Source organism: Larimichthys crocea, chromosome XIV (assembly GCF_000972845.2).
Source record: "Larimichthys crocea isolate SSNF chromosome XIV, L_crocea_2.0, whole genome shotgun sequence".
In the NCBI taxonomy this organism is placed as follows: Eukaryota; Metazoa; Chordata; class Actinopteri; family Sciaenidae; genus Larimichthys; species Larimichthys crocea.
The window spans coordinates 3878564-3905634 of NC_040024.1; the positions used below are offsets into that span (position 1 = coordinate 3878564).

General features: G+C 42.0%; 4 protein-coding genes across 5 annotated transcripts; 3 read left to right on the plus strand and 1 right to left on the minus strand.

Annotated features, from left to right (window-relative positions):
- Positions 1-2451: 2451 nt before the first annotated feature.
- On the minus strand, positions 2452-7604 carry phf23b (PHD finger protein 23b). The gene is made up of 5 exons (XM_010737175.3): positions 6972-7604; positions 5620-5651; positions 5426-5518; positions 4707-5322; positions 2452-4207 (listed from the first exon to the last, which is right to left on the minus strand). The coding sequence occupies exons 1-5, from the start codon at positions 6997-6999 to the stop codon at positions 4014-4016; spliced, it is 963 nt and encodes a 320-aa protein (XP_010735477.1). The 5' UTR covers positions 7000-7604; the 3' UTR covers positions 2452-4013.
- Positions 7605-7680: 76 nt separating this feature from the next.
- elp5 (elongator acetyltransferase complex subunit 5) lies at positions 7681-10496 on the plus strand. The gene is made up of 8 exons (XM_010737174.3): positions 7681-7968; positions 8047-8107; positions 8197-8277; positions 8913-9124; positions 9367-9542; positions 9625-9720; positions 9808-9908; positions 10010-10496. Exons 1-8 carry the CDS (start codon positions 7914-7916, stop codon positions 10116-10118), a joined length of 891 nt encoding a protein of 296 aa, XP_010735476.3. The 5' UTR covers positions 7681-7913; the 3' UTR covers positions 10119-10496.
- Positions 10497-12018: 1522 nt separating this feature from the next.
- Positions 12019-20694, plus strand: LOC104924004 (CTD nuclear envelope phosphatase 1A). 2 transcript variants are annotated; one of them, XM_027288090.1, is made up of 9 exons: positions 12019-12450; positions 12551-12777; positions 15165-15231; positions 16747-16865; positions 16963-17034; positions 17259-17375; positions 17466-17577; positions 18414-18498; positions 19304-20694. In XM_027288090.1, the coding sequence occupies exons 2-9, from the start codon at positions 12673-12675 to the stop codon at positions 19362-19364; spliced, it is 738 nt and encodes a 245-aa protein (XP_027143891.1). In that variant the 5' UTR covers positions 12019-12450; positions 12551-12672; the 3' UTR covers positions 19365-20694. The 2 variants fall into 2 exon arrangements, with proteins under 2 accessions (XP_027143891.1, XP_010735525.2); XM_010737223.3 differs by having other exon boundaries at positions 12019-12777.
- A 2830-nt stretch (positions 20695-23524) lies between these two features.
- Positions 23525-26731, plus strand: gabarapa (GABA(A) receptor-associated protein a). The gene is made up of 4 exons (XM_010737173.3): positions 23525-23802; positions 25212-25290; positions 25398-25516; positions 25683-26731. Exons 1-4 carry the CDS (start codon positions 23713-23715, stop codon positions 25761-25763), a joined length of 369 nt encoding a protein of 122 aa, XP_010735475.1. The 5' UTR covers positions 23525-23712; the 3' UTR covers positions 25764-26731.
- The last annotated feature ends 340 nt before the right edge of the window (positions 26732-27071 follow it).

Below are 27071 nucleotides of genomic sequence, written 5' to 3' on the forward strand. Positions count from 1 at the left end.
GTAACCTTTTGCTGTGATGATGCAAGAAGAGTGGAATTGTTGTTGATTTTTCGAGGAGTTTCCTTAAATGCTTCAGAAACACAAAGAATAATGAAATAAATATAATAATTTCTAAAGAGTTCAAACCAAAATGAAGCAATTTTGGGGGCATGCCATGAAGCTATGACTACAATTTGATATGTTTTGGCAGATTTTCACCCTTGTTTTATGACTACAATTTGATATGTTTTGGCAGATTTTCACCCTTGTTTTATGAAAACGGGACACATTACATGATGAGATGTATATTTTAGCGTCCAAATGAATGAATGAATGAATAAAACAACAAATAAATGAAGCTGAATTATCATTAGGTCTTTGTTTTACATGTGTGGAGAGATTTATCCAATGTAATGCACATATTTACCATCTTATGAGACATATCAGTATTAGGTAATGTTCATATTATCATGATATTGATTTTTTAGCTCGGATTAAAGAGTAAATATCTCTATATGAAAGCTTTTTAAACCAGCTGAAACCAGCCTGAGAGTGATGTATCACCCCAGGGCAAGCCTGTAAACAGCAAGCCACCCAACAATGCCCTTATCTCGCTGCCATCTCCCCTCGTATCGGGGGGAAAATGGACCGAGGGTGTGGGACAATGTGCATGTGCATGTATGTACGTGTGTCAGGGGAAGAGTGCAGAGGTTTGACACTGATGTTGACAATGCCAGGCGGCAGATGTAATTGGCATGTCTGAGGTCACACAGTCGCACACACACACACAGTCGGCTTAGCCTAAACAGCCCTCGATGCCAGTCCCATAATATAAACCCACCCTAGATGCAGGTCTACAAATACCCTGCACACTCTGCAGTCAGCAGCTCAGACCAACAATCATCAAGCTTTGAGATCAGAACTCCAGAGAGAAAAACACACAAGATTTTTTAAGGTAAGTCTGTTTCTTTGAAAAGTCAATCACAAGTTGAAATTGTGTGACTTGTGACTTGTTTCTGACCCTGTCTTGTCTCACTCTGTTCAGATGCTCTGCTCCAGGTGTGTGCTACCTTTCCTGGCTCTTTACATGATGCTGGAGGAGATATCTGCTGCCGTACTGCCGAGCAGACTCAGAAACAAAAGGGTAGGCCTTTAACGCACAAACTCTTTCTCATCTTTTGGACACAATCAAATACCTGCAGCTGTTTTAATCCCCTCTCCATAATCTGATTATTGTCCTCAGGAAGTCAGCTGGCTGGACCAGGAGCTTTTCCCCCGCCTGTCCGAGCGCTCAGACCAGAGAGACCTGTCTGTGGGCGACGCTGGGGAGATGGGCAGAGATGTGGACGTTCATCACTCTCATTCAGAGACCATCCTGGCCCCAACAGAACACTTTACTATCCAACGCCAGAACCAGAACCAGTACCAGTACAACCGTAAGGCCAATGAAAAGAGGTAATAAAACATTTTATGATGTGGTCTGAATGGCTTGTATGTAACAAGCAAGAGTGACTGAAAATGTCAATAACTCAAGATTTGAACAAATTTTATGTCAACCATCATTGAAATCAATGTTACTCTTACAAATATATTTTTAATTCTGTTAAACTATTTAATTTAAAGCTGTGTCTGTTGTTTTTGTGTATTATCTAAGTGCAGATATCTTGAAGTAAAGCACACACTATATATTTTTTGTCGCTGTATATCACAGAAATGAAGTGTTTTGGACTGAGGTTGTCTTTTTTTCCTTAATCGATGCGTCTACAGGAGGAAGGTCGCTCCTCTGGACTCCATTGGCGGCTTTCAAATGTCCAGTTTCCGAAACCGAAAGGTGAGTTACAAAAACAAAAACAACTCTGTCTGAATAAAGATGAAGAAGAACATTACAGGCTGGACTGAGAGACACTTAGTTTTCTAATATGGTCTTCACACTCAGCCTGCATCATAATGACTTCATTAAATCTCATGCTCTATACTCACGTTTTTATATATACAAGTCTGAGGCAGTAAAGTAACTGTGGTGTACTTTTATTGAGCAAAATCAGTCTATCACTGCTTGCTCTCCAGTTTTCTACTTGCATGATACATGTAGAGTATTTAATAATACAACAATGTCAAAAGATTTGATTTTAACTTCTCATTTGTTTGTGTTACAGGATGAACCGGACGTCCACTGGGAAGAATAGAGACTGAAGTGCAGCTGATTTTCAGAAAGCATGATCCATGTGTGAACTCACTTATTATTTAACCAGTGAGACGCCTGTCGACTCACTCCCTCTAGTGGTAGAAGACAAACACGACAAAGGCTGTTGTGTGCAAACATCCAAAAAGATTAAAATGTTTTTATGTGATTTTTTTAATACAAATTAAAAAATACAATCTTACCTTTATGTTCCCAAAGACTTTTATTTTTCAAGCTACAATTAAAGAAAACAATATCAGACTGCAGAAAATATAGATTTTGCTTGGGTATTTTCTCTCTTCACTTTCACATATGTACAGTTTGTCAAAGAACAGGATATGTACACAGAAATTGAAGTTGTCGAGAGAGTGCAACTGCTACTGGAGACTTAACAAGACACTCCCACCAACAAAAAGGAAAGAAAAAAAAAAAAAAAGCACATGGTAAAACCGAACAACATAAACAAAAAAATGCCACAACCTATGCGGCATCAACTTGTCCTCTGTACACTACAACTTTGTTCTCGATGTGAGACAATCTTACGTCCATTCTCTGACGCGGGGGCGCATCTCTTCTAAATCCCGCTTCTCAGAAAGCTAAGAAATAAAACAATTACATGAAACAGAAAAAAAACAAAAACAAATATTTTACAACCATTCATAAACAAGCCTCGGAGCCACTTCTGATAAAGCACTGCCAAACCATTCGTCTTACAGCAACGTTACCCCCTCGGTATAAAGATGAGTTTTTAACTTGAAAAACAGAGGAAAGAAAAAAAAAAAAAAAAGAAACACATGAAACGAAAACATCAACAGCTGTTCAATGTAAATGTTGTTCATGGTAAATGGCCATCAATGATTAACAAGCCAGACAGGGAGAAACATTAAGCGCTCAATCATGAATGTACACAGCTACATGCTAAGTACAGATTTAAATCAGCTGGAGCTCCAAATACCGCCCGTGTACGCAGTAAGAAAAGGTATTCAGCTTTATTTTTATTTTTTTAAAAGTGCACTGCCAAAAGAATTGTCCGTGTGCAATTTGAAACGTAGCAATTTAGATGCAATTTCAGCTGCATAAAAAGTAAAATGTTAAACAGATTGTATGAATTCAAAGATCACCTATTCGAAAAAGGAGTGAGCTCTCTACGTTTTTTTTTTAAAGTTCAGTGATCGTCACTGACAACCAAAAAAAAAAAAAAGCCAAAAACTTGAAAAATCAGTCGCAAAAATACGATCCAGAAATAAGAAATAATGAGCTGCCCACCTCATCACATGACAGGAGTGACATTTTCCATCTAAGTAGGCCGGAAATTTCGCCCGATGTGTAAAACTTTGCATTGATTTTAAAGTCGAGAGGAAAAACGCGCTTATCGAACTGAAAATCCTCGAGACGCTTAAAGGAACTGATTTGTCGACATCCTCGGGAAATAATTTACAATAAAACAAAACGCGTCTTTCTGTGAATGTGACGCATGACAATGTGTAAAAAAAAAAAAAAAGAAATGTGCGCATCACCGGCACAGTATACAACAAGAAAGCCAATTAATAAAGGAATTATTTATTAAGAAAACGATTCTCCACTGTCACCGTCTGTCCAGTTCTTCACAGTAGCCAAAAATAAAAAAAAGGAGAGAAAGCAAACAAACAAAAAAGAAAGTGAGGGATAAATAAAAAAATGGTTGTGATTGTCAAAAGAAATCCTACAAAGTGACAATACAGTTGCCATCCAGGTGATAATTTAGGCTGTTTTGGCTGTAGGCATCAAAGAAAACAAGCGTCAGAGGACAGCACAAACAGGGCGGAGGGGGGTTGCTCCACCCTCTGCGTTCCCTCCCGTCCTCGTCGTCTCTTTAAGGGTCTTTTTTGTGTCCCGACCGCCGCACGTCCCTGCACTTATGGCAGTAAAAGATGTCGGGAACGTTGGACTTCTTGATCTTCGCACACGACAAGTGCACCCAAATGCCGCACTGGTTGCACTCGATCATCGGCCGCCCCGCGAACGGCTTCCCGCAGTAACAGGTGATCAAGTCCCACGAATCGTCGCCTGTGTTGACGAAGAGGACAAGGACAAGTTATAGGATGTTACAGCTGGTAATAAGCAAGTTCATTGATAGAGTTTGGTATTTAAAAAAAAAAGAAAAGAAAAAAAAAAAGGTGCAATATGTAAGAATTGGCCACCAGCAGGGAATGCTGTCTGGGAGCGGCACCAGAACCGGACCCAGGAGAGTAGGCAATGGAACCGGGCTCAGCAGCAACAGCAGCTGGACAAGGATGGAAAACAACTTCTGAGACTAAACAGAGGCCAGTTTGACAACAGGAAACACAGCGTGAGGTGATTTACGGCAACTCTGACTACAGGGACAACAAGACATGGTGGGTTCGGGTCAGGACAAGAGAAGTGAATCAGGAGAGGAGAGAGAGACAGAGAGAGAGAGGTCAGTGCCACCTCAAGAGGCCTGAACGAGAATCGAGAACACGTTTACAAACTGATAGAAAATTCTTACATATTGCACCTTTAAACAGGATGCAGACAGAAGTCGTACCTGACTCCACCATAATGTCTTCGTCGGCGATCCAGGTCTCACCCTCGCTGGAGCTCATCTCCGCTTCCCTGATGGACTCGTCCGCCTGCATCTTCACCAGGCCCTGCATGCTCGGGGTGGACCCCCCGTGCGCCGTCAGCTCGTCTCTGACGGGTCGTACCTCGCCGTGCGTATGCCGCGCCTCAGAGTCTGTCTCGCTTTGAGCCGTCGAGCTTTTGAGCTTCTTCGGTTTGGGCTGTTTTGAGTTTTTGCTGCGCTTGATGCGGGCTCGTTTCTCGCCTTCGCTGCTGCCGCTATCTGCCGCCGTCATGGCAGAACCCAGCGACAGCTTTTTCAGCTTTTTGTCCTTCTTGCGCTCCGCCTTCGTGCTGGCCTGGCTCTCGTACAAGGAGTCCTTAAGGCGCATCTTGTCCAGCAGAGTGCTATCAGAGTGCATGCGGCGGATGTTTTTGCCCTTGTTCGCTCGAGCCTTGCGGACGAACGTGTGGATGGTGTGGATGTCGGAGCTCCCGTCCGCCCAGGCGTTGCCCGCGGAGCTGCTGCCTCCGCCACCTCCATCTGCTGACAACCCTGAACTGTGTGCAGAGCTGGAAGACGTCGGGGACCATGAACTTTCCTACACACAAACAACACAAAAAAAAAAGTTGGCGTTCCTTCACAACTTGAGCAATAACAGCCATAACTCATAACGGCAGTGACATCCACGACAGGCTTCTTACCTCTTTTGGACTGGGGATGTAGCCAGCGTACGCCAGGACGAAACTGCAGAACTTGTTGAAGTCCTCTACAGTCCTCTTTTTCCTCTCTGGGGCCTTGAAAGAAAAACACACACACACACAGGGTTTGTGTGTTAATGAATCCAGACAACAGAAAGTTACTCAAGAGTATTCAGTTACATTACAAAAGTACTCACCAGAGGTTCCGTTTTGCACGTCAACAGTGAATCTGAAGGGAGGACAGATCACACAAAAGTCAATAAAGCAGATTAATTTAACACTGATGGACACACTCTCACAATTCAAGTTGCATTGTCCTAATTTAACCTGTTTTTTAATGTTGTATTCTTGTAATTTGATACTTTTATGGTTCTTTTTGTTTGTTTCTGTTATTGCTGTGTACTTTTATTTATTGTAAGGGTGACAGAAAGGCGCCTGTGAAATAAAATGATTTATTATTATTACTGTTGCCTGGCTTTCTGTGTGTGTGTGTGTGTGTGTGTGTGTGTGTAGACACATGTGGACTAAAGGGGTAGCATTAGCCGTGCTAACACGGCTCTAAAACTTTAAGCTGAGCAATGCTCATCACTAAAATATCTCCTGGTTTAAGTTGCCGTGTTGTTGTTGTTGTTGTTGTTAAAATCGGTGCTCGGTGATTCACGGTTTAAAATAAAATAAACAAAGTCCCGGATGATAAAAGTCGGAGCTCGACTTGCCCCCCAACAACAACCGCAACCGGTGTCACCCGGTCAACTTTGCACAACTTCACCTGATATGTCGGTTATCAGCCGCGATTAATCGGTAATCGATTCTCAATAATCGATTAGAGAGTTGCTCCGGTGAAGCTTTAAACTTCTGTATTGTCTCGGATGCTAACGCCGCCTGCTAACAACACGTTACGCCGCTTTGCGGCGACAACACCAACACATACACACACGTATCAGCCAATTTAAGGTTTTTAATATGTAACGAGCTTATTTTAGGCTCAAAAACACCAATAAAAACTTTTAAATCGCGTTAATTTAGCGCTAACGAATCGGCTAGCTAATCGCGCTAGCCTACTTCAGATGTTAGTGGGTGGCTCGAGTTAGCTCGGCGTTAGCAAAAGGTGCAAAAGGTGTTTAAACAAAACAAAACCGGCACTGAAGTTTGAGCATGTTTTATTTTTAAAAAATGGTGTTTTTAAAATGAGCTTAACTTAGAAACTGGAGCCAAGTTTGAGGCTGTTCAGTGCTAAGCTATTAGCCGCGAAGCTACATCGGCGCCTTAACGAGCCAGCTAACTTCTCTCCGCGTTAAATATGTCAACGTTAGATCAACAAAAACATCAATATATTCACTTTAATTAACTTCCAGGCGACTGAGCGTGAGTTAGTTTAACAGCGAGTTTGAGTGTACGCCACCAAACGTAGCGTTAACGTTGTGGATAAGTTGCGTTGGGCTAGCCAGCGTAATGTCCGCGGATCGCGGATTTTAAACAGATTAACACCGAGCAGGACGCGTTTGTTTTCAAATGTCTCCGCGTCTGGTGTCGGTGGATTGAAACATACCTTGGTGCTCGGACATTATGTCAAGCATTGTCGCCTCACCGACAAGGCCTCGATCCACAGAAACTGAAGCAGCAGGGCGAGCTAGCCGGAGTGGCGGCCGTCGCGCTGTGCTTTCCCCCCGGCGTGGCTGCACCTTACCGCCGGGCAACTTTAGCCAAGCCGAGCCGGAGAGACTCTTCCTTTTGCAAAAAGAAAACACTCCACCGTGGGTTAAAGTTGTGATATCCCCTTCGTTTCCCCGGGGGGAGATCCGCTACAACAGCAAGCAGATCGCCACACTAAAACGTTATTAGCCCCGACAAAATACTAATTCCTCCGTCGCTTCACGTCCCTGCACTTATCGCTGCTTTTTCTCCGTCGCTGCTTCTATAAAACCCTCGGTATGAAGATACGGCAGCTGTATAAAAACGCTAATAAATGTAGATCCATGATGGAAACTTCTCCGATGAAGTTTTTCTTCTTCGTATGCGCACACACACACACACAAAAAAAAAACCCTACTGGAGTTTTGACTTTTATTCCGCACGGTCCTCTTCTCCGTGCGCGGCAGAAACCTCTTGAGGGGTGCCAGCGCAAAATGTTTCCCGCGGGGCATGCTGGGTAACGTAGTTTATTCACACAAGACACACAAGCGCCAATTGTGAACAGAGCGACTACATTTCCCATGTGTGCTTGATATCAGAGTAACGGGAACTCTGGGATATGAAGTTTTTAACTTTTTTAACCCAAACATGCTACCTTAGCGAGACATGCCGGACTTGAAGTGAGCTAAGGCAGCTTTATTTTCTTCTGACATAGAAATTACTGCGACATTAGATGCTCGCCGTTTTGAACATCGAGAGACGTCGTTCTTCTCACTTAATTTACCGAGTTCTCCGTTGTTTTAAATCGCGATGTTAACGTTCAAATAGGTGGTGAACTGCTAACTAGCTACATGGTACCATGTTGACTGAATTGTTGCAAGGCACTGATGCTGGAGGGTTTCTTATAATACAAGGTAAATGATATATAACTTAAAATATCTACCAGTAACAGCTGTTATGTGTGTATGTGAAGCTAACTAATGTGTCTGTAGATTCTGCCAGTTATTCTGGTCGACACCTCCTGAAGAGTTTCATCAATGCTGCATTACACAGGTGATTTACATTTACATGCATTGTTTGGTTGTGTGTGTATTATCTTTATTGTAATTAAATGTGTCTCTGTGTGTGTGTTTTGTATACAGGGAGGAAGCTGTGCATGTTCTTGGCTTTGAGGTCAGTGAAGAAGAGCTGAAAGATGGTTTGATAGGAGCATCCATTCACAGGTAATTTAAGATCATATTAGTATTGGTTAATAGTACAAATCACTGACAAAAACACACTTCTTCACGCTTAGTCTAATGGCCACGAATCATACAGATGTTTTTTGATGTTTTATTCCCTCTCCCTCTGGTCATCAGATAGCCTACCGTAAAAAACTATAAAGCAATAAATGATATAAACAGTTTCAGGCTAGTGTCTGTTTCAGTAGTCTCAGATGAAATGACTGAAATATGTTTACGTTATTCATATTAAAATACACAAACCTTCACATCTTACAGTATATAACCCGACTGAAAATATAACTACCATGCGCGCCGCTTGGATCACATGCAAACTTTCCTCTTGTCTGTATCTCTGCTCAAGTAAACTCCGATCATGTGACCAATTACTGATTTGTATTAAACAATACAACCCTACAAAAGAGGCTCTAAATATTTGACATTGTAATGTTTAATTAATATTAACCTTTTAACAAACTTGTATCCAAATGTGTCCAAATTTCAAAAACAGCGTGAGCTTTGTAATTTGAACTTTTCTTTTTAAATAAAACATTTGTGTATCTTTTAATTGTCGAAAGTTGTTATGGATATTTTATTTTTTTTTTTTTTTACATTGACCATTAATAATCTGTTTTCAGGCTCCACTTTCACAATGCGTACACAGACCCGCTGGGCTGGACTCATAACCCAGCTTTCACAGTTCACCAGTTCTGTTCGGAGGGTGTCACGCAGCTGGTCAAACAAACGTCGCAGTCGAAACCAGCTACCTTAGTGATCGATTCCCTTTCGTGGATTTTGAGACACGTCGGTCCTCCCGCTGTCTGCAAGACTCTTCAGCAACTTAGAAAAGGTGTTTAATTCTCATCGTATTGACTGTATGTTCAGCGTGATATCACAGGCTTTCTGTAGTGGTGTTGAATGGAGCAAGGTGTGACATCCATGCTGTAAGAGCCATGGTCAAGTTTTTATCTTTTAAGATAAGTCAAGTATGATTAAATATTTATGTTGTCAAACTATCTTTGCTGAAGTGTTTTAGAGTGGAAACATGCAGTAGTTCCTCTGTTTAAGAGTTTCTTTTTCTATTTTCATTAGGGGGAGCTGTGAGAGCTATTATTGGTCTGCTCCATGCAGATATGCATCAGAGGGGAACTGTGGGAAGTGTATGCCACATGGCTACTTCTGTTATCACTGTAGCACCCGGGATGAAGGGAGATGAAGCAGTGGCGAAGATAACAAAGCGCTCAAAATCGGGGAAAGTTATGCAAGATGTAAGTTTCCTTCGGGATGACTTTTGTGCTCTTATACTGTTGGGAAAAAAATAGTGATAATTTTGGGTTGTTTTGGCCTCAGGAGGAGATTTTTAGCTTCAAAGAGGATTTCACAGTCGTAGTACAGAACAGGCCCAGCCAACTTGGACTCAAACAGACTGAAACAGAGGAACGGGAGGTACAATATAACACGTGCTTAAAGGAATAACATCAGTTACAGATAGGGCTCAAATACAACAAGACTGAAAGTGTTGTGTTTCTATAGACGGACCCAACAGCCAACCTGACCTTCAACCTGCGATTATCTGATACAGAGCGCGAAGCCAAAGAGAAACTTGCACTTCCTTTTGTCTTCAGCAAAGAGAAGTAAGAAACTTTCCCATAACTGTCTTATTTGTCAACCTTTTTTACCCCCCGGCAATTATATCGCATATTTTTGGTTTCCATGTTATCTTTTCCTCTTACAGAAAAACAGCTCTGCTCCACTCAGGCCGAGGTTCAGGACGGATTCTGTACGAGCCGGACGCCAACGACGACTATGACCAAGAGGACCCTGATGATGATCTCGACGTGTAGGGTCAGGGCACAGAAGATCAGAAGATGTTTTTTATCCTTATAACATTAAAGACACTGAGTCGTTGTCGGTAGTTGAAGAGTCAATGCTTTATCATTTTTTTATGGAGCTTTAAAAATGTAAAATAATAACAATAACAAAATGTCTTTAAAAATATCTGTATCATGTTTATTAAATGGTTCCATTGAAGAGTTTTTCCAAATATTATTCATCATCTTTATTTTCTAAATAAAAATGAGTTGTTTTTTTCTTATTGAATAAAATTCTGTGTTTATCCGACCGTTAGTTTACACTGTTTATTCACGACATTGATGTAATATAAAATCTCATATCCTAGCCACTGCACTAAAGTGAGTAACCTTTAACGCTTATCCCAACTTGGGTGTCACAAAATGATTAAAGTGGTTAGAAAGAAAAGATATTACACAGAATAATGTTTCTGGCTTTTTGACTTTTTGGTCTTTTCTTCTATTGTTTCTTTTCTATTTCCAGAGCCTTTAAGAATCCTACAGTACAAACTAAACACTCTGAGAGGCATTATATCAGCACTCTAGAGTTATTTCAGATCTCTCTAATGAAAGTAATGTTCATGCATTAATTGTAAAACGAATACGAGAAACATCTCTGCATACTGGGCGGTGCTGTGGTTAGCTATGTCGCCTCGCAGCAAGAAGGATCCTGTATTTGCATGTTCTTGTCCGGACACTCCCGCAGTCCAAAGATATGCACTTAACAAGTTAATTAGGAACTCTGAATTGCCCGTAGGTGTGTATGTGAGTGTGAATGGTTTGTCTTTGTGTCCTGTGATGAGCTGGCGACTTGTCCAGGGTGGGATAGGCTGCAGCCCACCGTGACCCTGATGAGGATGAAGCGGTTACAGGTCATTGAACTGCCTCTACATATATGCTTATATATTTCACCATATATCATGTCTATAACTCAAACTTTAAATTGACAAGTAGCAGGTTGCTAGTGGTTAGTGGTGAATCAGTTCACTATAAGATTCATACAATGTATTTTTTTTATGTAAACATGTTCCTAAATGATAAAAAAGGCTGATTACACTGTGGAACATTTGTCAGTAATAATAGATATGGATGGATCTGTACAAACTAGTTTGCATAGCAGTGTCAGAGGAGAGTTTATTCGTTTCCTAATAGCTTCAAGCAATTCATTAGATGTGGCAAACTTTTGCATGAACTGACAGTTGGCAAGCCTGTGTGTGTGTGTGTGTGTGTTCTAACAGCTGTGAAAGCTGCCAAATATTATGCAGTGTGAAAACGGTATCAGAAGATCATGTATATAATCAGAATTAAAAATACTGTAATATTTTTTATTTTTCTTACAATACTCCAAGGATTCAAGGATTCAAAGAGCTTTATTTGTCATTACAACACATGTAAACATGGGATGAAACGAAAATTGGTTTCCCCTGGTCCCGGAGCAGCCCAATATCAAATATAAAATCAAATATAAAAAAAAAAAAAAAAAAAAAAAAAATAAATAATATATATATAGAACATAAAATATAAAAAATAAAGGCAAATTTAAATTTAAGAAAAAGTATATACAATAAATAGAAAAACAACAACAGTATAACACCATGGTGAGGTAGTGAGATACAAACCAGTATACAAACAAACAAAAACAACACATGTAAACAAGTACCCATCTATTAAGAACTATATATATATATATATATTAAAAGTATATAAGTTAAATAATGTGCAACAACTTCAAAAAGTGATTGACCATGTATGTGTCATGTATATACACACATGTCTCGTAGTGTTGTTAAAACTCATTTTAACACACTTTTTTTTCTTTTTTTTTTGCCTCGTGCTCGTCCCCGTCTGTTTATTTTCTTTCCACGTGGACGTGCCGCGCGCCCCCCCCCCCCCCACACACAGGATCCCTCGCGGAAGTGACGGCAAGGCGGCGATGGCGGCTCGCAGTTTCATTCCGGATTTCCACTGGACTACAAACTGATTTTAACCGGGCCGGTTTAGACTTTTTTTGGGGGGGAAGTTTTCCAACGCTGTCTTTCTTCGGACGCCGCACGGAGTCACGCCGCGTTGTTCCGGTGCCTGACATCGAGCGTCCCGCAGCTTTTTTGCGGGTATTTTCCGCCTCTTGGGTTCAAGGTGGTCACCCTGTCGAAGCTAGCGGTAGCTCGGCGGCTAATAGTCGGTAGCTCCTGAGCTGCGTGCTAAGGTCCAGCACGACGTCTTTCCTTTTTTTCTGTTTGTGACCACGTCAACGTTTGTCTCCGACACTTACAATGAAAACGCACCGTGTCTCATGTTAAATTGTGCCACAAGTGTGCAGAGCGAGGTACTCACACGTTTGCTTGGCCTCTTGTTCATTTGAATCGGCTAGTTTGGCGGCTGTGCCTACATTTATATATATTTATTATTATTTTTTTCTGACTTAGCGGGGAGCTAAACTTCCTCCAGGAATTGGCTCCAAACAACTTTAGTTGCTACAAAAAGAGTGAGAGTTGAAGTGTGTGTGCCAGGTGTGTGTGTGTGTGTGTGTGGAGGGGGGGTCGTCAACATGCTGAAGACCCGGCAGTGTTTACTTGGCATCCGCACTTTCCTCGGCGTCACGTCGAGAATATGGGGCTTCATCATGTACATCCTCAGGAAGCACCTACGAACGGTGAGAAGGGTTTGTAACAACAACAACAACAAATTGAGCCTGTTGTGTTTCTTCCATGTGGCTTTCCATCCCTCCAACCATCATTACCTGAGCCTCACCTCCTCAGTGTGATAGACATCTGCCTACTTATGCTCAACTTTATCCCTCTGTCATCCAGCTTAAAGATAAACTTAAACTTTTAAAGTGAGTGTTAAATGGCAGGATGTAAATGAATGAGAACATGATCTTAAACTAGTTTGTTTCCTCCCCAAACTGAATTATATTCAGCACATCCTCACATTTGTGAGCGTGACTGAAGCGGTTGCGTGACCCGGTTTTAAGTTTTGCTTTAATAGACCGTTCCGCCTCTTTTTAAATAATGTATCTGCATGTTTTTGTGGCTACGGTTGCAAAGAGGATACCGTCCACATCCCTGACACTTGAATTCAAGGAGCAAGCCCAGCCCTTTGCAGGTCACCTTCGATTGCTTACCTCCACAATAAACATGGCATTTAAACACGACAGAAGCTTGTAACCCGGACACGCACACGCAAAGTGTCGTGGAGTCGATAATAGACACGCATGGTGCGGTGTAACGTGAGTGGACTTCGACTGTGGCTCCGTATCAGAGCTTCGGGAGGAGTGTGTTGTAATCGTCTTGGTGTGTTTTTCGAGGTTTTATTGTGTGAGCACAGGGTTGTCAAGCAGGCCCCTGCGAGTGAGTAGTCCGGGTCCATGTTATGGGCTAAAGTGAGAGGGATTATATCAGCACAGAGAGCGCACTGTTCTCTCCCTCCCTCTTGTTTCTCTCATTTTCACACACAGTTTAGCGCTGTTGTTTGCTTTTTTTGTGATGCGCCGAACAATGTCATGATCCGGCGGGGCCGCTTGTGTTGTAGCATAATGTAGGTGATCCTATAGACGGCCGGCAGGTGAACAATGACGGGCGATTTGATGGAGACTAAAGACTATCATAGCTCTTTTATTATAAGTCGACTAATCCCCTTCAGTCATCTGTAAATAAGTCGAGACTGAAGGTGATGAAGTGACCTCCATTCAGAAATTCGGAGCAATAAAAGCTCTGTTGGATTATAAGTATTGGGAGCGTGCCGTAATCCTGGGCACGTTACTCTTGTGTCGAAAGATGACGAGATTAATTTTATTTATCTCCCGTATCAGACGGTATCGGTGTGGTTTCAGTGCCCAAAACGATACACGACCCAACACAGAACTCCTGAGTTAATCCGCAGAAAATGAATCTGTTCATCAATTATTCATTAATGTCATTTTTTTAAAGAGAAAGTGCTCCAGATTGTCTGGTTTTATTCGCGGAGACCTGGTTTTCTTACTGGTCTATGATAGTGGACTTGTACTAGGTCAGACGAGACGATGTTAAATCATTAATTCATTGACCAAAACAGTCACTGACAGCAGTTGATAATGTAAAAAGTTGGTTTTAGCCCACGTTACTCGAGTGCAGTCGCCAGTATCCTGGTCAAAGCTGCACAAATTGCTTCTTTTCTTCATTAAATTTGAGTTTTGCTGCTGTTGCTCAGGTGAAACAGAGTTTGATCCGGAGCCAAGCGTCTCAGTCCTAAGTTTGCAGGCCTGGGGTCCAGATGGACGCTCTTGGAGGTGCACAGATCCCAGTCCAGGGTGAACCTCCCCTCCCTCCTCCCTCCCGTGGTGCCCAGCAGCTGTTGGCACCATTAGGCTTCCCCCAAGCTTAGTCTGCCAGGCAGCAGCAGGAGGTGGGGACACAGAGGGAGGCCCTGTCCAAGGGGTTTAGGTACCAAGCAGCCCAGGCTCAGTCAAAGTCACCCTGCAAGTCTCCCTTTCTGTGTATGCCCCATGCTCCGCTGACACCCGCGGACAGCTGGGGGGGATAAAAATAGCCCCGTGAAGAAAAGTGCAGAGCCCCTGGGCAGCAGCGACACTGGAAAGGATCCTCTCTGTGGTCACCGACCAGAGCAGAGCGAGGAGGTTAGAGAGCAGCAGTCATGGGGTGGACGCAGCTGAGCTTGTTTCAGTACGGTGTCCTCCACGGCTTCAACTCTTAAAAGAAGAGAGCCCCGAGAATGTGTCCAAGTGCCCAAATATAAGTTTGTCATCCTCAGCGCAGATGAATTTCAAACCGTGACACTTTTTCCAAATTGGATTATGTATTGCAAAAGTTAAGATGACGTCACGTCTTCAAGCCCCAACATATTCCCAAAACTCTGATGCCGGCCCTTTGTGTAACATCACATAAAATGTGGGTTCTTTGGAAATGAATAAGATAGGAGCCTGCAGTGTACTTTTGTTTCAACCCCCCGTTCTTTAATCTAAAATCACAGTAAAGATTCAAAAGCTGTCTGTGGTGTTTTGGTTTGTCCTGATCTGATAAGTTCTTTTTGTTCCCCTTGCAGATAATCCAGTATCAGACGGTGCGATACGACACTTTGCCTCTGTCGCCCATCTCCAGAAACAGACTCAGTGAGTACACGATCGTCTTCACGACACGACCGCTCAGCTACATTTTCAGGGATTGTATAAACCTAAGTTGTACTGCTCTTTTAGCCCGACACCAGACAGGAGTGGACACACTATCAAAACATATTTTCTAATGTTGAAATTGAAGTAGAAGTTAAACCAGTCTGTCAAGTCTGGAGTGAGTTTGCAGAAAAGTACACACCGCACACAGCTTGACCCCGTTCTCAGGACCTGCTTCACCTCCAGAAAAATGGACATCTTTATTGTTTTTGAACAGACAAACATGAGTCCGATAATGTGAGGACACACTTTGTGGGTCATGGCTGTTATGTGTTTATTTAGGTGAGGCCGGCTAGACGACGTCAGCACTTGTGCCTATCGATAAAGCAAAAGCAGACACCACCAAAACCACAGCTGATCAATAGCTGCTAGTGTAAAACACCGATAACGGCAGCACCGATACATTATGAATCACACTGCACATTAAAGACTCGGCACACAAACCACGATCTGACACCAGAACGCTAAAATTAAATGACTGCCTAATTTGGTTGCGGATGGTCAGGCGCTGTTCTCGAGTAAAAGCGGCAAATTATAGCAGCAGATAAATGTCAGAGTCGGGACAGGAAGTCGTGCCGACGTGATGGGTGGATTCTGACAGTGACGAGACGTGTTTGTGGTGTGGAAGTGGAGAGGAAATGTTACATGCTACAGAGCAAGCACAGACTGGTGTGCGTGTGTGTGTGTGTGTGCATCCTAAAAGAGCTTCCCTCCTGCCCGTAAAGAGCTCGTTCAAAAGCACACTCTTGACTCAGAGCAGAGTATTGCATTTCAGTTCCACTTGACTCGCCTCTCACTCACTACACTGACCTCAAGCTGCAGGTCCAGGTCCAGTGGAACGACTGATTTGCTTTTATTCAGCTGTAAATAGCCGCTGTTTCCGCTGGTATTGGCGACATTATAGACATAATTATATATAAGCGTCTCCGCTGTGGTCTTCAAATCTGTGTGGAGCATCGCAATCTCGTACCTAACTTACCGAAGGAGTGGCATCCACATCTCCTCGAAGTCCTTACAGTCAGAAAATCTGAGAGCAGCGTATAAGACAGTGCATATTATGAGAATTACGGTGCCACGATCCGCAATGTAACCTAAGCCCATAATAGTACTTAATACTACAGATCTCTTCAAGTCATGTCAACGAGAAACCAGGTTCCTGTGATCAGGGTGAGAAGTTAAGAGATTTCACCGATTTTTGATCATGTATACACGTGTTAATGAGCGTTTTACATGTGCGCCTGGGCATGACAGAGACTCGAGATAGCAAGAATCACGGCAGGAATAAGAAGAGATCATTACACATGAGATAAAGAGCGGCATGTGTGTGCAGATCTGACAGCAAGCCAACATGCTATACTGCAATTTCCTGTGTAACCTCATTTCTCCTGGTAGCCTGTGTTGTTTTTTGAGCGTGTGAACGTGTCGGATAAAGTGTCTATGCTGTGTGATTAACTCCAGATGCAGTAAAGAGGAAGATTCTGGTTCTGGACCTGGACGAGACGCTGATCCACTCTCACCATGACGGGGTCCTCAGACCCACAGTGAGACCTGGCACGCCGCCAGACTTCATCCTCAAAGTACGAACGCTCAGACACTGTCATACATGTTCGAACACATACGCGCTCGAGCCTAAACTGCCGTCTTATCTACGCAAACTTTTCTTTCTCCGCGCAGGTCGTCATTGACAAGCACCCAGTCAGATTCTTCGTACATAAAAGGCCACATGTTGACTTCTTTTTGGAAGTGGTGAGTGTCGGTGAGGGCGGGAAAGCACACTGTGTACTGTGAAACATCATTGCTCGGGTCACCTTTTATCCAGTCTGTCTTTGCCGTCACTCTCCATTGTACTGCGCTCTCACCCTACCCGAGGTCATAAACCTATATTTGTTCTGGATAATGATCCTTCGTGACTTATTGTGACTCGTGTGCTTAATACTACCGTGTGCTCTATACTGTCTGTGTGTACACAGGTGAGCCAGTGGTATGAGCTGGTGGTTTTTACAGCCAGTATGGAGATCTACGGCTCAGCAGTGGCAGACAAGCTGGACAACAACAGGAACATCCTGAAACGCAGATACTACAGACAGGTACTGCTCGACGATCTGCGTTTAAAGCTGAGACTGTGTAGCCTCTCTCTGACGTGTCATTGACTTTTGTGCTTTGTTTGTTTCTTTCAGCATTGTACATTGGATCTAGGTAGTTATATTAAAGACCTGTCTGTAGTACACGATGACCTGTCCAGTATTGTCATCCTGGACAACTCGCCTGGTGCTTATCGTAGCCATCCAGGTAAGAACCTCATGAAGCGGACCCACTATTTACAACCCTCTTAAGTCCTTAAGGACAAATATGATTAAATACGATTAAAATCTTCACACATTAATATTTTTTTCTGCATAAATCTCTGAAAGGTGTTTAAAATTTGTTGAATCTAGTGGTGCTGCATTGCAATCCCCTCGCCTTACTTTCACCTTCCTATAGTAAAGGACAAACGACACATGAAAGGCCCGTCTAGACTCAGTATTGAGTTTTTTTTCTGAATGGAGACAAACACAGGTGTAACTAATCAGCTCGTCGAGCGTTGACCCGGTAACTGCCCCAGCAAAGCCTCGTTAAGGCTATTAGTTCCACCTGTGCCTTCTCTGCAGCGCCAAGTCGACGTGGAAAACACGACGATTCATCAGGAATCATCCAGATTCACATGGAAATGATAGGAAACAATGTTTTCTACTTGCAAAAGGAAGCAGATTTTTCTGTAATGTAAAATGAAGTTCTGCTTTCTTAATATTATACAGTCATGAAAATATCACACAGGTCCTTTGTCTGTTAATAGTAGTTTTTAAGGTGTATATCTAGCTGCTTGTTTGCACATTAAAAATATACAAGCATAAAGGCCAAATGAGCTCCCCCCCCGTATGCGCATCAGCCTTGTGATGGGGCGGAAAGAGGACAAATAACCGAGCGGCTCATTCTCACTACAAAGCCTGTATTGTAAATGATGTAACAGTACATTAAGTCTGCGGCTGACTGAGTGGCCTCTTTAACAGAGCAGCATAACATCACAACCGTGTCCGTTTTCTCTGACACGACCGACTGACTGACTTGTTTTTTTTTCTGCCCTCCAGACAATGCAATACCCATCAAGTCCTGGTTCAGCGACCCTAGTGACACAGCGCTTCTTAACTTGCTGCCTATGCTGGACGCACTAAGGTAAAACGGCATAATAAAGCTGGCATGAAGGCAAATAGACAACGTGAACATTTAAATGGGAGTGTGGTCATTTATGAGGTGCGAGCTAATGGCTACAGCTGGCATTCATGATTTTAGGTAGCAGCACTTACTTCAAGTACTTCAAGCCGTTAACAAAGGTTGTTGCTTATAACACTTTCCATTCATAGCCTGATTTAATCATTAAAGATTACCTTAACCTCACCTGTCTGTCATGCTGCAACCACAATATACTTGATTACCTTGAACGAATAAGTTAGACTTTAATTGACCCTAGGAACCTCGCACAAGGAGCATGCATGACTGCGCATAATTGTGTCATAAAAAATAATATAAGCATCCAGAGGGAAACCAGATGCATTCAGGGACAGTATTGAGTGTAGGTCACCTGTGTTTTGCCAGCGCTCGGAGCACAATAATTAAAGTTACGCACGTAAAAACAGAAGAAAATAGACTTGGAAGTGTAAAAATATGCCTCTTGTTGCGTTAACGCGCACGGCGTGAGTAAAACACGAGCTGTGACTTGACCTGTGTGACAGCTGCTTTGATTAAAATAGGAGAGTATCTGGTCTGTCACACGTTCACACAAGACTGCGAGACAGCGTGGTTGCCAGGTTTGGTTTTGTTGTGCCTGTGCAGAAATAAAAAAACAAACACTTTCTTTAGCAACCCTGTTTGGCAACCGTGTAAGATGGAGCAACTTCTGGGCCACTACTAAAACTTTAGTAACTAAGCGAGTGAGACCTTCAATGTCAAAGAGATTAATTGCCTCTCTTTCATGTCCTAGGTTCACTGCTGATGTTCGCTCCGTCCTCAGTCGAAACCTCCACCAGCACCGGCTCTGGTGATCGGCTGAATCGAGAGGGGGGGGGCGAGGCTTGTTGGACCATCCTCTTCCTCTCTGCCGGCTTCCATCCTGCCCTCCGTTCCCACACAGACGACCCCACCAGCCCTCTCCGAGCTCTCTCGGTACGTGTCCCGAGGAGACGAGGGTTGGGGTGAACGCCTAACACGGGATGAACAGTACGGGGGATCACCAGAGCCCAAAAACTACTGAGGAGGGAGGTGGAGCCAGCTTGTTTTTTTGTTTTTTTTGTTGTTGTTTTTTTTTCTTCTTCTTGATTCTTTATTTGTATTATTATTTTTTTTTTCCAAAACAAAACGGAGCCTCTCTGCCTTATCGCTCCTGATACTGACTGTGTGCGTATGAAGGTGAGCTTGTGTACATGAGTCGGAGTATGCTTGCTGAGTTCGTTAGTCCCTTTTTAAACTTTTTTGACAATTGGGAGGGGGGGGAAAGAGGAAGATCAGCAACGCAACAAAGACTACTCTACATTATTATTTCTTGTTCTTCTTCTTGTTCGCCATTGCACTTCAGCAGACAACTCATCGATTTCACCGTCTTAACCTCTCGGAGCAACTGAGTAGGGGGAAAACAGAAAAAAAAAAGCCCCTTTTTAGATCGACCTCAAACCCTGACAGTGATTCATTCATTCTTTTTTTTTTCTTCTTCTTCCCCGAACAAGAATGGATCAACTTAAATGGTGTAATTGATGGACTTTTGCTTGCAACATACCATCCACAGGCATTTTTTCTGGACAAATAGCCGAGCAGCCTGACATTTCCTTCTCTTCTTCTTCTTTTTATTTTCTTTTTTGTTTTTTTCCAGCCATAACCGTCACTATTTCCCCAAATCTCCTCATGGGACTCGGTGATAAAGACATCTGAAAAGTTGTGAGAGAAAAAAAGAATGGCTTGTAAATGATATGTGGACTGCCGTGCCGCCTTTCCATATCTGATTGTTTCTCTATTATAATATATGATAATATGACTTCTGCATACCATGACATTTGGCTCTCCCCCCTTTTGCCATTCGACACCATCCTGATTTCATCTAATAGGACTTGCACTTAATTTCTATTTTTATTCCCCCCTTTCTGTTTTTGTTGCAGTTGGTTTTGTATTTGGTTCAAATTTGCAGCCTTTCCCCATTTTTTTTTTTGTTTGTTTTTTCTCAGTTTTTACCCGCTCCGCTTACTGTATGGGTTCAACTATTAGACCCTCCGTCTTTAAATGCCTTCTGAACAATGTCAGTCTTGTCAAGGCTCACAGCGGCTTCTTATTGGCTCTGTCTCCAGGTCTGTGTTACTAATAAAACACTTGTCAGTATCGACCAAATTACTATCCGGCTTGTTTTCTTTTTAACGCGACTTACCGTAACATTTTGCACCTCGTCAACTGACAACCCGTCGCTCAGGTGAGAAATGGATTCACAGTTTCTGCTTTTTTTCGTTTTAATTTTTTCTCTTTTTTGCTGATAATCTGCTGCCATCATGTGGCGAGACAGGAAACCACTTTAGTCCACTTGGTATTCCTGTGAAACTTAATTTTGGTCACATCAAAACAGAAATCACCTGAAGGTATCGAGGCCCTCTTCACCTACAAACGAAGACAGCTGATCACTGCTCGATATATGACACTTAATGTCTTGTAATTGTTTTGTGTGTGTATATGTTTATGAGGTACACCTGTAATTAGACGTGTTGATTCAACTGCGTGATGATTTCGGAGGCTGTAGTTCTGTCGTGTGATGAGGTGGCTGTAATACACAGTAACAGAGGACATGATGAATCCAGTTCAAGCCAGTGGATGTGTCGTAAACAAGAGTCTGGACGTCTTTGCAGGTGTATGCAGATGGACATGTCTGCCCCGTGTGTGAATAATCAGAACAATCTGGGAGATATGTAAATATGTTAATCAATTATTAACTGATAGCTTGCCTACAGTCACTGTATGCTGTTACAGTGATCAGGTCCTATGTGCCAAAGTCAAGTTTGGGTTTTTTTGTTGGTTTTTTGTGTTTACTGACAGATGTGTCTGATATTTTATCCTTATATTTAATATGTAAATAACAAACGCCTCTGTATCATGCAGTACAGGTCAACAAACTGCAGCCTCCAAAATGACACAGTTAAAAATCAACACCTGTGAAACAGTCAAACAAAAGCTGCACAGTGCTACTTTTCTCAGTTTGTGACATATTCATTTTTTTGTCAGCCCTCTCCAGTCATAGCATACAGGTAAGTCTCTGAACTCTGCTCTCAGGTGTTTGATTGAAATATTAGTTTAGTCACTGTAGCGCAGACGCAGGCGGCTGTACTGTGACTTGCATATACATTAGCTGTTGTTTCCCCAACACCTCTACCTCATCCTGATGGTGTTTTAAAAGTAAAACTGAAAGCTTGAAACAAACATCAGACTGTTGTTTAGTGTGATATTAAACCAGCCACCATGTTAAATTCCACCTACTACGTTGCGCTTGTCAACATTTCCTTGGAAACAGGACTTCCAGGAAAGACTGCCGTGTCTTGGATAGCTGGAAATGAGATGGGAAGAGTCAGGCAGGACTGAGCTTCTGAATCGGCCTTGTGGGAGAGTTGTTCATTGGGGGATCACAACATGGTTTTGTGGTGGAGGGGATGGGCGTTACTTCAGATTTGTCAATGATGAAAAGCTTTTGTGGAAGAAATCCAATTGTCATGAAGGAAGAATAATTCAAGCCTCAGCGAGAAAACACTGAAGGGAGAAAGGAGTCTATTATTTTATACTCTACCATCAAAAGCTGACATCTGCCATTTATGGTTTACATCTGTTATAAAAATCCAGTACAGTACAGTAATACACAAGTTTTATTGGAAAGAGCCAGGACCTGGAAAATCCTGTCCACAAGTGACTCAGCAAATTACATCCTGCGCTAGAGCAGAGTCAGACCTACAGTCCCTTCCACACCCTGACGTGGAAATGATAAGATAAACCTGTACACAATTTGAAAACATTGAACCTGTGATCTAAAGGGTACAAGTTAACCTGATTATTATTATAAGAAACACCTGAAATCAAAAGTTGCCATTCTGGTTTGAAGTGAAATGATTGTTTCACTTTCAGATCGCTCTCCATTGTCAAAGAGGAGTGTGCAAACACATGTCTGCAGTCTGGTGATCACTTTTACAAACCGAGCAAACCACCATGAGACTATGAAGCACCGAGGACAGTTCAGATGTCACAGGACCAAGCCGAGTGAGTCAGAGCTGCTGGTCCTGTGGTTTAGTTGCACAACAGACATGTTGGAAACATTTCCAGTGTGACGTGTGACTCTAAGACTAGTAAATCTACCATAAAACAATTATTTTATTTTAATATCTGAACATAGAAGCACTTTAGAAGTTAAATTAAGCAACTGATCTGGGCAATGAGCAGCGGCTCTATTGGAAATTCCCTAAAGTACTACAGTAATCCTCTTGAAAACATCATTAAATCATAAAAAATAAAAGTCTACCCCTCCTAATGAGAAGTGTAAGTTATAGGATGAGTATTTTCTAGGATCTAATTCAATAAAAAGCTCTGTATTAATAAGAAAAGGGATTTTAACAAAACAGAACTCCAGGGTGTGTCAATAAGGGTCCATCATCTTATTATTTTGACCATGCAAAGAGGTAATCTGTTTATTATTTTTGCTTTATTTTGTTGCATAAATAAGGTGCAAGGGTAGATCACTTGTTATTTAATCAGATGATGTGGCAACAATGGAAATTTGCGAAAACCTCGTGACAATTAAGTCATTTTTTTTTCAGCCCTGTGCTCGGATACACAGCTCATGATATTACAGAGTGTCTGCTGAATGATTACGAGTTCAGATTTGGTGTGTGAAGCTAAAAATGTCAGTGAAACGCCGCGTGTTCGAGTCCCTGCTCACCGCTGGGCCGCGGTCATATGACAAGGACAGCTGCCTCTTCACAACCCCTTGCCCTGACTTGTCTTTGCGCGCAGGCGGTCGATCAAAATAAAATAGTCCCGCTGGAAATCGCGTAAAACCACTTTAAAAAAAATAAATTTCAAAAGGAAGATCAATCGAACAATTATTTTATTATCGATTTATAATTAAGGCAAGCGTGGTTTAAGGATAAGCGAGGGGGGGAGTCCACCTGCGAACTAGCTCTCCCCCGCTACGTCATATTGTTATTGTATCCCTCCGCCGACAGTCGCACTAGGAAAACAGCTGTGTCGAGCTAACAGCTAGTTAGCACCGTTTGTTTTTGTCGTGAGCCTGAGCCGTCCCTTCAGCGACAAAAACAACTTCAAAAAACCCCACACAGCCCCTCGGAGTGACCGACTTGTCGTCTGTCATCTCTTTCGACGATGAAGTTTCAGTACAAAGAGGAGCACCCTTTCGAGAAAAGGCGGTCTGAAGGCGAGAAGATCAGGAAGAAGTATCCGGACAGGGTGCCAGTGAGTATGCTAACCAGCGTTAGCTCCTCCGGCAGCTGCGTCGCCGACAAACAAACCCTAACGCCACATAACCGTGTGTGACACTTGCTGTAGGCGCTTAAAACCCCGTTCATGGTCATGTATCCGAGCTGTGGCCGCAGCTTTATCGTCTTTATGTCCAATGTTATCGGAGAGCTAACGTTAGAGGTTAAGCGCATTGAAGGCCAGTCCACTGATCGGCTAATCCTTCCGGGTGTGTGTTTTAAAACCAGATATCACTAAAAAAACAAAAACATCTTTAACAAGCTACAGATGTTTGTAACCGTGGTGATCGTATCATACGAAGACAGGTCGAGGGGATCTGGGTGTGTTGAAACGCCGACAGCAGCGCACCTTAAAATAGTTTGCCTGTGTCAACAGACGGGAGACTTGTTTACGTCGCTCTGCCTCCTCCTGAAATATATTCAGATCGGATTATATTTTATTATATTTTGACACTCAGACATGAGCTGACAGGGTCAAAAAATGTGCACGTATAAATGTATCATGTATTATATGTGTAATGTTTTTCATTTCTCAGCGACAAACTCACTGATGAAGCATCAGCTGATTTATTTCTCAATCAATCCAACTCAAAATTTGCTGTTTTTAAAAATGTCAGGGGAAAAAAAAACACAAGGCGTCTTGTTTTTGTCTCCATCCAATCCAAAAGATGTTCATTTTATAAGTCAAAGAAGGAGAAAACAAGCAGATATTCTCATTAAATATTTTGTTAAATTATAGTTTTAATTAATTCATGTTCGCTGTTTTAAGCTCTACTATAACACACTGCTGTCTGCTGTGTGTGTAGGTAGTATTTAGCAGTAGTAGTATTTTTAGACTCAAGAGAAGAAACTACAAAAGTCTCCTTTGTAAACATGTAAATGTATTAGTTAGACTTTTTTAAAAACAGAGCCTCCCTTTACATGTTTTAATTTTTTATTTTTGTGCCGCCATCATACTCTAATTAAATCCTTCTATATTTGCCACATTTATAATGTTTATATCTTTTAGATTTGCCATATTTTTCTCATATATCTTTTTAAATTTGCATATATTTTTTTGTATTTTATGTATATTGCTGTTTGCGCCAGGAATATGAGGGAAACACCGTTCTCTTTATGTCCTGTACATATGGCAGCATTGACAATAAAGTTGACTTTATTTTAAAGTTGACTTTCCTAAATTAAATATCTACAAACGAAACGCCACATCTGGGCTGAAACGTTTTTTTAGTCCTCGCTCGACTGACTGCTTCGTGCGCTCTCAGATCCCTTTTCTGAGAAAGGTGAAACGCTCTATCAGAAGTTCTTCTCACTGGACACACACACCCTTTTGTTCACTGGAAAATGTCATCATTCGCTTTCGACATGTTCTCTTTTTTTTATCAGGTAATTGTGGAGAAAGCCCCCAAAGCCAGAATAGGAGATCTGGACAAGAAGAAATACCTTGTCCCCTCCGACCTGACAGGTAAACACCGGGTTATGTGCTAAGTTACGTTATCACGTTACAGCAACATGTCAGATTATTATTTATTTATTTATTTTTAACAATTTTTATCTTCTCTCTTTCATCAGTGGGCCAGTTTTACTTCCTCATCCGGAAAAGAATCCACTTGCGAGCTGAGGATGCCCTCTTCTTCTTTGTAAACAACGTCATTCCACCCACCTCAGCTACCATGGGACTGTTGTACCAGGCAAGAATCGTACTCTTTTCTCCCCCTAACCACTCTCGTATTGCGTCTTGGTCAGCGCAACGTGTCGACTTTTTACTAAAAAAAGAGCCTCCCTCTACATTTTTAATGTCGTACTAACATCTCTTTTTTTCTTTTTTTTTTTTGTTTGTCTCACCGTCTTCCTCAGGAGCACCATGAAGAGGACTTTTTCCTCTACATTGCCTACAGTGATGAGAGTGTGTACGGGAGCAGCCAAAGGGAAATCTGATCCCACTTACCACCCCTGCCCCCTCCTCCCCCTCCTCCTCCAACCACTACCACCACCTTTCTGAGACCTCCACCGTTCATTCATTTAAATATTAAATCCAGCTCAGCAGCCTAGAGTTCCCAGAGTAAATATGTCAAATGCACTTTCACCACCCATACATTACCCCTCTCCTCTCCCATCCATTTATGTCTTTATTATTCTGCAGTCTGAATTGTATTTGCCTCCACTTTTCTTTTTCAGTAGCGACCTGGGTTAAGTGGTCTCACGGCCAGTTATTTTTCTAGAGTCCTAATCGATCATAGTTTTAATGAAAACAGTGAGAAAGAATAACAAAATAATGTTAGGACCGTAATCATAGTTACCCCAGGCTTAAGGGAAGAAAGGCCTAGTATGTGAGTTCAAATCAGCTCTTACTGAAAGAGTTAAGAGTTGTCTGCTTGTGTTGGCTTTCGGGAGATAAAGCGTGTTTTGAGTTTAAAGGTAGGAAATTAATAGCATCTACCAGTTGAAGGCAGGTTGTTTTCTGTCTCTGGCGGAGTAAAGGCTAACTGTTTTGCAGCAGTTCTTTTTCCTAGAAAAAAACTGAAGTGACTAGGTTTTTTTTTTTTTTTAAAGAAAATTCACCAGGTACTGAAGTCTGCGAATGAGAATTGAGTGTGCTGCCCCTCATCCGACAATAACAAAGGAGTATAATAGAATTCAGACTTAACAATCATCCTCTGCTTTCAGTGGTAAGACTATTATGTTGACTGCTACTATGATTATTGTTGTTGTTATTGTTAATTTTAGATGGCTTAATTTCTAAACGTATTGTAAAGCTGAGTGCAATTTTCTCCTTTTTTTTTTAAGTTTGTCTCCTTTTTTTTAAAAAAAAAAAGAAAAAAAGAATTTGAACTCTGTATACAGCTGCATTACTGGCTCTTTCTCTCCACTCATGACCATACATGATAAAATGTGATGAAAATCTATACACGTCTTTTGTCTTTATTTAATATCTGAGGTCATGGTTCGTACAGGGTCACAAATGAATGTGTAACATCTTTCATCCTCAGTGCAAATTTGTGGTATGGACTGCAAACTATAACCAGATTAGTTAAATCAAGTCTGTTTTTATTTAAGTAACACAAAATCACATTTGGCTTAGAGGACGTTACAACGTGTACAACACACAACACCCTGAATTTGTGACAGTTTGTTCCTGTGTTTTCATGGGTTACCTAATCATGTCAGCCACTGTGGCTGTTCAGATAACGTGTCTTTCCAAGTTGTGGGAGGCTGCTCGTATTTTTTGTTTCGTTTGCAAGAAGC

Bases quoted from the DNA above. Each gene is read 5' to 3' on its own strand.
- phf23b (XM_010737175.3), bottom strand. From the start codon at position 6,999: ATGCTTGACATAATGTCCGAGCACCAAG. The intron at 5,519-5,619 runs GTGAGTACTTTT...TTTTCTTTCAAG, and splicing joins CGTGCAAAACGGAACCTCTG to GCCCCAGAGAGGAAAAAGAG. The intron at 4,208-4,706 runs GTACGACTTCTG...TCGTCAACACAG, and splicing joins AGACATTATGGTGGAGTCAG to GCGACGATTCGTGGGACTTG.
- elp5 (XM_010737174.3), top strand. From the start codon at position 7,914: ATGTTGACTGAATTGTTGCAAGGCACTGATGCTGGAGGGTTTCTTATA. The intron at 9,125-9,366 runs GTGTTTAATTCT...TATTTTCATTAG, and splicing joins TCTTCAGCAACTTAGAAAAG to GGGGAGCTGTGAGAGCTATT. The intron at 9,909-10,009 runs GTAAGAAACTTT...TTCCTCTTACAG, and splicing joins TTTGTCTTCAGCAAAGAGAA to AAAAACAGCTCTGCTCCACT.
- LOC104924004 (XM_010737223.3), top strand. From the start codon at position 12,673: ATGCTGAAGACCCGGCAGTGTTTACTTGGCATCCGCACTTTCCTCGGC. The intron at 15,232-16,746 runs GTGAGTACACGA...GATTAACTCCAG, and splicing joins CATCTCCAGAAACAGACTCA to ATGCAGTAAAGAGGAAGATT. The intron at 17,578-18,413 runs GTAAGAACCTCA...TCTGCCCTCCAG, and splicing joins TGCTTATCGTAGCCATCCAG to ACAATGCAATACCCATCAAG.
- gabarapa (XM_010737173.3), top strand. From the start codon at position 23,713: ATGAAGTTTCAGTACAAAGAGGAGCACCCTTTCGAGAAAAGGCGGTCT. The intron at 23,803-25,211 runs GTGAGTATGCTA...TTTTTTTATCAG, and splicing joins AGTATCCGGACAGGGTGCCA to GTAATTGTGGAGAAAGCCCC. The intron at 25,291-25,397 runs GTAAACACCGGG...CTCTTTCATCAG, and splicing joins TGTCCCCTCCGACCTGACAG to TGGGCCAGTTTTACTTCCTC.